Below are 10928 nucleotides of genomic sequence, written 5' to 3'. Positions count from 1 at the left end.
TTAGGATCCTTCTGAGTTCTGAATGGTTGAATTTATTTGTGTTGTTAGAGAATGATGCATATATGCTCAGGAATAAAAGTAGAATAACCAATTTTACATAGATGCGTGATTACATGTATTTTATATAGTATTCTATTACATCTAAATATCTAGCACTGTCAGTACTGCTACTAAAGCAGCTATAGCATCGAAGGAACATACTCCATGTGCACAACACTGTGCACGTAATGTACATTATCTTGTTTAAGCCTCCCGAAGAGCTCTAGTTATTAAACTAATGCTACTTCCCTGAACACTCCATGCACTATCTTGTGTCAGTGGATGGGCTGTTCCCTGTGCCTGAATGTTTTCCTCTCTTGTGTCCATCTGGTCAGCATCTACTGATCCTTTAAAATTCTGTTCTTTGGAAATCTTTTAGGGAAGTGTTCCTAGATATTGTTCTCACCTACGTTCTTCCTCTTTACTTCCTCTTTGTCAAGCACACTTTACAGTATTTTTCACAATTAAAAAATTATTCTTTATAACTTTAACTTTTCCTACTAGTTTAGCAGATTTTATGATGCTCTTGAACAAGCCATGACAAGAAATTGCTTGCCCAAAGTCATGTAGCTCATCTAGTTATTTTTGCCTGTTCATATCATTACATTTAACATTTTATTTTTAATCTTAATATTTTATTTTTTGATTGCTTTAGATTTTATAGGCTGATGAATCTGCTGATAGTAGATTTGTTTCTTCAAAATATTAATATCTACTTTCTTTTTCTTGACTTAGAGTTTTCTCTAGGACATCAGATACCATATTAAATAGTAGTGATTTAGAGTGGGGCTGTGTCCTGGTTTGCTCAGGACAGTGAAGGTATAAGCAGTTGTTCCAAGTAAATCCACTGTCTCAATACAACTGATGCTTGCACTTTATTTAACTCTCAGGAAATGTGTTGTTTGAGACAAAATTTCATTGTCACTTTAGAATTGTGCATGTATGGAATACATCTTTCATTCCTGATGTAATGGGAACTCTTCTGATATTTTTCTATTAGTATGTTGGCAATAGGTTTTTAATAGAATTTTTTCACCTTAAGAAATTTTTCTTTTATTTTTAGTTGTTAATTTGTTTTATTTTATTTTAATCAGGAATTGGTGTTTACTTTTATCAAATGTTTCTCTTATCTATTATATAGATTACATTTTTCTTTTAATATGTTAATGTAGTAAACTACATTTTTTATTTCCTAATATTGAACAATACTTAAAATCCTATGGTAGACTATATTTAGTCATGAAGTACTATTAGTTTATTACATTTCACAATTTGATGTGTGAATAGTTTATCTGGGATTTTAAAATCGATGTTTATGGGAATAGCTTATAACTCTATTTATGTCCCTCCTTATCTGATCTGTGTACCAAAGTTATAAAATCCTCATAAAATGAGCTATAGATATTTCCATGTACTTCTGTGTTCTATACCATGATGAAATTCTCCTAAAATGATTAGGCATATGCCACTTAGAGTTAAATATTTTTAAATTCCCTTTCATGATATTCTATCATTATTGGTTTATCTGTGTTTTCAAGTTGTATTTGTTTCAATTTGATGATTTATATTTTCCTAGAATATCATGTCACCTATATTTTCAAATTTATTAGTTCAAAGTTTTACCTAGTGCTTTCTTTTATATATCTTGTATATATGTAGCTATGACTCTTTTCTCACAGTATTAATTGTGGTTTCTCTTTTACTTGATTGAGCGTGACAAACGTTTGTCAATGTGTTGGTCTTTTCAAATTAAAAGACTTTTGTTTTAATGATCACTTTAAATTTTTCAGTAGATTTTTTTTCTTGTATTAATTTCGATTTAATCAATGTTATTTATATTTTCTTTTTTTATTGTTTATTTTTCAACATCTTCAACTGAAATTTTAGTTAATTTAATTTTAGTCTTTTTTTTTTTTTTTTTTTTTCGGTACGCAGGCCTCTCACTGTTGCGGCCTCTGCCGTTGCGGAGCACAGGCTCCGGACGCGCAGGCTCAGCGGCCATGGCTCACGGGCCCAGCCGCTCCGCGGCATGTGGGATCTTCCTGGACCGGGGCAAGAACCCGTGTCCCCTGCATCGGCAGGCGGACTCTCAACTACTGAGTCACCAGGGAAGCCCTTTTAGTCTATTTTTTGATGTATACATTTAGAGTAAAACATTTTCTTTAGAGTACTGTATGCAGGGTTTTCTCTAAGTTCATTTCTATGTAGGATATAATTTTAGTTAAGTTTTCCTCTTCAGTCCAAAAATGCTCTTAGATGAGATATCTCCAGGATTTCTTTTGGATATCTTTTTTTTTTTAATTTCAAAATTTTATGACTTTTAGACAGTGAATGTAGCCTGTATGATTTTTGCCTTTTGAAATGTGTTAAGGTCTCTTTCGTGGTCAAATTCAAGGTTAATGTTTATAAATGTTTCATGGATGATGAAAATAATGTCTATTCTCTGTTTAATACCAACAAAGTTCTAAATAAATTTGATTATTCATGGTTTTGTTACTTGTTTCCTCTATTATTTTTTTGGCTTTTTGATGTATTTGTGATTTAAATATATTAAAGAGGTCTGCTGTGATTGTGGAATTTGTGTGTGTGTGTGTGTGTGTGTGTGTGTGTGTGTGTTTCTATTAATCTTTACTCTGTATGCTTTAAAACCATATTTTAAAGCACATATTGGTTCACGACTGTTCTATCTTCTGAGTAGATGTTTATCAATTTAAAATATCCCTTTTGGCCCTTTTAATAAATGTAATTTTGAATTACTTCTTGCCAGACATTAATATTCCTATACCCACCTTTGTTTATTTTGCCTTTTCCTCTCTCAGTGTTTTGCTGGGTTAACTGATGGTGCTGGTTCAGCAAATAACATCACTCAGTAACACAATTGCATTATTCTTTTTTAGGGCCTCTCAGCTTTCTTTAATTTATTCAGGCTTTTTATCTGTTTATTAGCCTAGTCATTATTACTTGCATTTTTCTTGGGTTCCTGACCCCAACTTAGTCAGTTCGAAATGGTTGTATCTCAGGCTTCTCTTATATTTAAAAAATTGAATTTGGGGCTTTTTGTTACCATGCCAAGAAGAAGAAAGCCTTCTTGCTCTCATACGGACAGGATAGAACTAGTCAGGATATTCCCCTGATTTTGTTGCTGATTTGTCCTGTATTATTAGAGTGGGTATTTGTATTCCCGGAATAAGACCTTTTCTCTCTGCATACATTTAGAGTGTTTCATGCCTCCTTGAAGAATGGGCTAATGCACTAGGGCTAATGATGTGATTTGAGCTCTTTAGAGACAGAAAGCATATGACAGAGAGTACCACAACATACAGGGAGGTAAAAGGTAGAAATCATTATTTTGAACATGCAGGAGTAGAAATGCATTAGTATGGTACATGTGTTAGATGCGGCCGTGTAATTTTGATTACTTAGGTAAATTAGAAAACACGTGAAAAAAGTTTCTAAAATAACTTCTGCATGATACTCCAATAGCTTTCTACTGCCCTTGGAATATAGTTCACTGGCTACTTAACATCAACTAATGCTACTATCTCACATATTGCTTCATTTGAGGCTGTTGGGAGTTAAGGAAAGCATCCAACATGTCGATTGAGAAAAAGAAAAAGAAAAAGAAAATCCTCAGCTTGACCCCTGGGAGTAAAGTTAATGTGCTGGTAGAGCTCTGAGAAATCAGAAAATAGGCGGAAAATGGATAATAAAATGTAGCAAGGCTTTCCATGATTCAGTAGAATGGCTCTGAAAATGATTGATGATATCAATCCATGTTTTCTTCTCCAAAATCCTTAGGAGATCATCATGGAAATAGCAATTAATTTTCAAGACTAAAGGAAAAAGTGTCTACAAATTATAAATTTTATATCATAGCATTTCTAAAACTCATACTATGAAGTTCTACTCTGAGGAGACTACTTATAAGAAAAAAAACAAAAAAACTTCCAGGGTTAATGCATATTAGCATATTTAAAGAAGAGTAGCAAGTTCTGAGATGAAGGCAGCCATCCAACCTGGAGTTACTATGATTTCCAAACTTTTAAAAATCTAAAACTTCTATTTTGTGAAACACTTATTACTGTTCAGCAGTTCAGAAAAGACAATTTACTATATTAAATTGCAATTTTCATGAACATATCAGTCATATAATTTATTATATAACATTTATCCTGTTATAGAAACATGCTAGTTATGTAAGGCTTTGTTTTATGTCAGTGAGTAAAAATACAAGTTATATATAAAAAAGCCAAATGTGCCTGATATATATACCACATAACTAGCCTATTTGTATAAATGTTCATACGAAAAGACTTAGATGTCATGACAAGACCAAATGTGTTGGGTCTGGAGTAAAAGTTAATTTAAAATATTTAATTTTAAATTAAATTAAATTTTAAATTAAATTTCTATTGCATCAGCTGGTTTTATCTGGCCTCCATTGGTTCTATGGAGTCTTACACAACTCTTTTGGTCTTTAGGAGATAATGTATGTAGTCTAGATATCTTACCTCAATCTCAAGTTTATATAAACATATGCCCATTTGGATTACTTCAGAATAGAAGACACTGAATTAGAGAGTTTGACCAAAAAATGGCTTTCTTTTTAAAGTTCAAACATAGTTTGTATCAACTTATATAAGAATATATGTATATATATATTAAATGTGTACAAATAATACAATGTAGGGAAGCAGAGAGAGGCTATATTTTAAAATTTACATTTTCTCTTCCATACATCATTCATATAGTCTACATTATGCTTTTAGGTTTTAGCCAAGTTGTTTTCAGGGGGTGTAAATTTGCTTAAGAATCTATGAAAGTAAAAAGTGATTTGACAAGTAATTTTCTTTTCTGGCAAAATTATATAGACATGCCCACACATACACACACAAACATACATACATACATACGCATATAAACATATACAGATGGACTCAAAGTAAAATATCTATATTGATGTGTGTGTTTATATACATATACAGACACATATATATATATATACACACACATACATACATATATATACACACATGTGCATAATCTATATTATTTTTGTGATGTTACATCTATCAACACAGATAATTGTGGAACTATACCTATAATTTGTATTGGTATTTCCAGACACAAAAAGAACTTATATTCCTTGTTTTAATGCTTCCTTGTTTTAATATAACTATTTATTTATGTCTTAAAAGGTATTTATAGGTGCCTCTGGGGACAGCATCTCTGGTTGGTTTGTGGTTGGTTTATATTTTCATTTTAATCTATTGTCCACATGCTGCTTTGTAAACCCCATAACTCGAATGTGTAGATCATTCAGAATTTAAGATGAATTAATAGTATGGCTCTTTGGGTCATAGAAAACACTATTAAGACAACAATCTAAACATTTAAGGGGAAGAATCTTAAAGTCATATCATAGTTTCTTTTTTTAATATATTTCAAAAAGTAACTGACTTCACAAACACCAGCTCTAACATGATTTAGACAACTGAGAAACAGGCAAGTGTATTTTAAAATACTAAAATAAAATACATTTATACAAGTACAAAGCAAAACAATGCTGATAAAAATGTTAAACTTTATGAAAAAAAATCATTTGCAATTCACATCAAAATAATTTAACATTCTCTATCGTTTTAATAGCACAAGCTGCAACAACAGAAAAAAAGACAGATATGTGCACATCATTTTAAAACCAAATCAGTTAAAGTGCAGAAAAAAGTAAGTACAAGCACTTGTAGCCCACACAAATCTTTTAGGATTGGCACCATCTCTCTAAAACATCTATATTCTATATAGATTTCTAATTACAACACCACCAGCAGCTGCCATTGAATTCTAGAAATACACACAATATACATAGTATATTTGTTCACATTGGGAAGATCAGTGAAATTCAGCCAACTATTTTATACATGCTTCGTTCTTCAACAGATAGTAGAGCATCTGCCAGGCCTCAGACCCTCTTTAAAGTGAATTCCGACTTATCTTTATGCTTTTCACTGATCTGTATTTTTTCACAGTATAAAATTGTAAATGGTAACTATAGAGATTCTGACAGCTTGAGGGTTATTAATAAGCTGTGGCTAAATGTGAACTCAGGTAATACCTTTGAAGTCTCCAAAACATGTACATTTTGCCGGGAGACTAGCACAGGAAATGTTTTTTCCTTAAAAAGTGTTTAATTCCTGGTTTGGAAGTCACAGAACTGCAGCAGAGCCATTATACAATTCATGGACAGTCAGAAATAGTGCCTAGTCTACCTGATCACATGCTGGTAACAGCAGAAACTTGGGAAAGACTGTTACCAACAAGGATTGGCACATTGGGGGGGTTTCTTTTTTTTCTTTGCTTCAATCAAATCTCATACCGTTTTCCTTTCCACACTCCCCTTCTGCTCCCCACCCCTACCCCAGAGAGTTGGTTCTGGTTCTTTCCAATGCAGATACAGTCTTCTCAGGCTGCCACCACTCTTTCCCACAATAGAAGAAGGGTGGACTTCTTAGATAGTCCGTATAATTTGATCAAACCAGATCTTCTTTTATTCATTCTGGGACCAAACTGTCCTTTAGGGTCACTTTTCTGAAACTTAGCATTCCACTGTACTTTCCCCTTCCTTTTAGTCATGCTGGTCCTGACTGAATTATCACTGGGCACCAGGAACAGACTGTTTTCAAGGAAATTCAATGAAAATAGGTACTCAAATGAATTGTGAAGTTCATATCCTAGCCCTAGAATGAATATTCAGTTCTCTTTGTATTGTAGACTTATTACTTGGAACCTGGTATTAGAATTGGCAAAGAGACAGAGTTAGCATCATTCCAAAATAAAAGATCCCAAGAATGCATTACTAATAATATTATATATTATACAATGTATTGAATGAAGTGGCAAAGGGTTATATAAATACACTGAAAAATACATCTTGTTCTCCTCTAATTGAATAAATTATTTTTCTTATTACAATTGACTATTAGCTCATATGGAATTATCAGATGGCAATTTATTCGCATTAAATTTTAATTTCTAACGGATTTTCTCACAAGGTAGTGTACTTTTAAAAGAAATATGTTACTAAAAAATTAGAAAGGAATTTGATCATGGAGAAAGTTTTAAAAATGTTCTTCTATTGGTCAACACAGTGAAACTTGTACTTAAGAATACAATGGAAACCAACGTAAGTGTTTTATGAAACAAAATTTTAAAACTCAGATAGAGCATACTTAGAAAGGTTTTGATACTTAAATCAAGACAGTAATCCCCAGGTGAATGCCACCCTTTTGATGAGAATCCAGGGATATTAATACTCAAAATATTTACATTTGTTTTTAAAGTAGAGGCAGACATTTGCTTTCAATGAAACCATAAAACTTAGCTAGATTCACTGTTTCAAGAGTCATTATAATATTTGGGATCGAGGGGCTCTGATGATGCTATTTTTAAATTGTCATTGGAGGTCTGATTTAAAAAACTTTATATTTTAGTAAATTAATGTTAGCTTTTAATGTTTTCTATTGGGAGATTTGATTTAATATAATTTAATATAAGAACAGTTATCAGGAAAGTAAAGTGGAGCAGTATATTTATTATAACTTGTAAAAGTGGGGAATGATAAATTACGTTAATGGATATATTTCCATTTCTCAATTCCTTTTTTTAAGTAGATGTGAGATAAAAAATACTTACCAAAATAAGGATATTGAGCTAAAGGAAAAAGGTTTTTATTTATCTTTCTCTCTGCTAAAAATATACTTCTGCCTCATAGCAAATCTTTTTCATAAGGCTATCTTTAGTATAAGGCTGGGTCAACTGAACTTTAAATTTATAGGACACCTCCTCCTTTTATTACTATCCTTATTTAAAAATCAAAAACATTTGGCACCTGAGGATAGCTGTAATGGGAGGAAGAAAGAGATGACAGTGGATGCAGGTCTTGAGCTATGAATTCTACCTGTATGAGCCTAGCAAAGCACAGGTATTTCTATTATAACTTTAAATCTCTTTTCTGCAGTTTTTAAAAAGTGACAGTATGAAGTGCACAAAATTATATTAATAATTATTTTAAAAAGGAAAATATTGATAATTGCTTTGCCTCTTTTTGGAATGGCTAAGAAAGATTGTGTGGTTTATATTCTTTAAGGTTCCTCTGTTTAAGTTTTCTGTATTGCTTTGAAAAATCTACATTTGTCATAGTTCATAGCTGCCCTGTTTAAGCAGCCAAGAAAAGTTAAAATCACTGCTCACTGGCATAGCTAAATCTCTGCTACGCCGACTTGACACAGTTTAAAATTTCCAGTGTATTAAGATTGTGTTAATTTTTTGAACAGTCCCTCCAATCATGACAATGTCTTCATTGGGTCTATGGACCGTTCTTCCAGTGGTGGGACTTGAAAAGAACAGAGGAGCTCTTTGTGCATCAGGTTTTCAAAAGAAAGGAATGAAGAAGCCCAAATGCGTACTTTAAATATTTTAGCTGGCAATGCATTCATAATGAGGAGTGGCCACATTTCATGAAAGAGATAGCCAAGCTGGAGCTCAAGAATTATTATTATTATAAAGAGAATTTCCAGCTACACAACGCACCCCAGTGAGGGAATTACAAAACAGTATTCCAGAAAATATTTTTTGCTACTCCAGTATTGATTGGCAACATGGTGAAATAGTCAAGAAATCTTCCACTGGTTTTCTTAGTTAATGGAGGTGAATTGAAATAACTAGGTGGAATCCAAGATGCAGGCTTTTGGAAGAGGATGTCACAACCAAATTGGAGAGGAAAGTCTGGTAAAAGCCCTACATACATCAGCGCAGCCCTCTTCATACAGTTGTGTGTTGTGTATGGGACACACTCACGTCAAGGCCTCAGTAAATACTGGGCCCAAGTACTGCTTTCCAAGGTCTTTAAAGGAAAGAAAAAACGAAAAAAAAAAAAAAAAGAGGAAGAGAAAAGTTGACGTTTTGGTCCCAGATTTTGAGTTTGTTAGAAAATGTACATTCATGTTTGGTGAATCAAAGAATCTTCTGGGAAAAGAATTAACGTAAACAAACAAAACATATTTTTTTACAGTTGCTTATTAACTATGCCTTTTCCCCTCCATTACGCTGTTTCACACTCATTGCTTCCCTAGAGCAAAGCACTTAGTATGTAACTGTTTCAACAGACTCCTCGTCAGCCCTCAAAAACAGAAGCAGTGTTTCTTAAAAGCCCATGTTTTCTAAGGCCACTAGAAGAAGATCTGCCAAAAGATTTGTAGTTGGTGTCTTCGTCGGTTGATGTTGAATAGCACTATTAATCTCTTGTTTCCATTACAGGTGTACTTGGCGTCTTCCACCTCGGGTTTTAATCAGGCGACTGTGTCTGTGGGAACACCGGAGGTCTCGGCTCCGTTTGGGAACCCAGCGTGGTTTCCAAGGACATTCACAAGGACGAGGAGCTCTGAGTGTAATCTCTTATGATAAGTGTGTCGTATTTGGGAGACGATGGGATACAGAGGGCCGACTCGGACACTGGCGAGTTGGGAGTGGTACTCCCCGAGTCCACCGAGTCTCTGAAGGGGGACGGCGGGGTGAGAGCCACCAACTCCTCCAGGTCCGGCTTGCCGGCCGCAGCCTCGGGCCCGGCCGCCGGGGGCTCCCGGGCAGCGCCCCCAGCCGGCGGGGCCGCGGCCGCGGGCTGCGCGCCACCGGTGATCTCAATGGCGGGCAGCGGCTGGATCTCGGCGAACGTGGTCATGGTGGTGGGCAGCTGGATCTCTTTGGGGATCAGGTAGGACGAACAGAGCGGGGCGCCCGCGCCGGGGCCGGGAGCGGCGGTGGACAGCATCATGGAGTTGAGCTCGCTGATGTTGGCAGTGAAGCGGGTCACCACGCTGCTGATCTGCTCCATGAGCGAGCCCTGAGACGAGCTGCTGCGCGCCGCGGGCTCCGAGTGCAGCGACGGCAAGTCGTCGTCCGTGCGGCCGGCCGAGCCCGCGCGCTGGCTCAGCGTGCTGATGGGCGACGGCGAGCGCGGGCGCGCGGGCGCGGGGAAGTGCTCCTCGGCCTCCACCACGTCGTACAAAGCCTTGGGGCCGGCGTCCGGGGGCTCGGGCCCGCCTCCGCCCGCGCCTGCGCCGCCCGCGCCCGCGCCTCCGCTGCCCGCGCCGCCCGCGCACAGGCCGCGGCTCTCCGTGCTCTTGGGGAAGGGCTTGATGACGGCAGTTTGGTTGGGGTTCTCTTTCTTGTTGATGTGGATGGACAGCCGCTGCCACAGGTGCTGCCCCCGGCTACTCTTCTCGTTCTGCGCCCACGTGACAGATTTTCCATTGGAGCTGCGGAGAGAAGAGAGACAAGAGGTGACTCCGCGAGGCCCCGGACGGGAGGGCTTCCCCGTTGGTGGGCGGCCGTGGGACTCGGACTGGGGAGGGCTTTTCTTGTTTTCTCAGGAAATAGGGCATCAAAGGACACCAGGGAAAGAGATCTTGGACGTGGCTTTTGCTTGCTTGAGTGAAAGGCTGCTTTCTTGTATCTGGTCTTCCGTTCATCATGACCACGGAAGTGTGTCAAAGGGGATATTAGTGTGGATAAAGGGCTGTGTATGGGGATTCTGCAGTAGTTCTGAGACCACTCGTGAGTGCAACAGCTGGTTAGGCTGCAGACCTAGAAGCTAGGGCTTGCAGTATTGTGGTTGTGTGCAGACGTTCCGGGGACAGGGCACGGGCTTCCCAAAGTGGGCAGCCTCTGAAAGGAAACAGAACTAGGACCTCAGCTCAACCCAGTGATCAGAGGGCAGGGAAGGGGTAGGAGTCAGGGGTTACCAGGAAGTAGATAGTGTTTCCAATTCAGTTTTTATTCTGCACGCCCATGGTTGGTGCATTTAACTAGGGATTTCTGTAAGAACTCCTGAC

The 10928-nt window shown here is 37.1% G+C and overlaps 1 protein-coding gene and 1 long non-coding RNA gene across 5 annotated transcripts in view; one reads left to right on the top strand and one right to left on the bottom strand.

The window, feature by feature from the left end:
* Window positions 1-9170: 9170 nt before the first annotated feature.
* The window catches only part of GRM5 (glutamate metabotropic receptor 5), a 533478-nt gene continuing 531720 nt past the window's right edge, over window positions 9171-10928 (bottom strand). For 2 of the 3 annotated variants that reach the window (XM_019948818.3, XM_019948819.3), the window contains one exon: window positions 9171-10352. In XM_019948818.3, the coding sequence (XP_019804377.2) occupies window positions 9461-10352 (892 nt within the window). In that variant the 3' untranslated portion in view covers window positions 9171-9460. The remainder of the gene's footprint in view (window positions 10353-10928) is intronic. The other variant, XM_073808327.1, reaches the window with a different exon arrangement.
* Window positions 10199-10928, top strand: part of LOC109552342 (uncharacterized) — a 265244-nt gene continuing 264514 nt past the window's right edge. Inside the window, exon 1 of one of the 2 annotated variants that reach the window (XR_012333377.1) lies at window positions 10199-10376. This is a non-coding gene — a long non-coding RNA (uncharacterized lncRNA). The remainder of the gene's footprint in view (window positions 10377-10928) is intronic. The other variant, XR_012333376.1, reaches the window with a different exon arrangement.

Source organism: Tursiops truncatus, chromosome 8 (assembly GCF_011762595.2).
Source record: "Tursiops truncatus isolate mTurTru1 chromosome 8, mTurTru1.mat.Y, whole genome shotgun sequence".
NCBI lineage: Eukaryota > Metazoa > Chordata > Mammalia > Artiodactyla > Delphinidae > Tursiops > Tursiops truncatus.
This window is presented reverse-complemented; position numbering and strand designations above follow the sequence as displayed.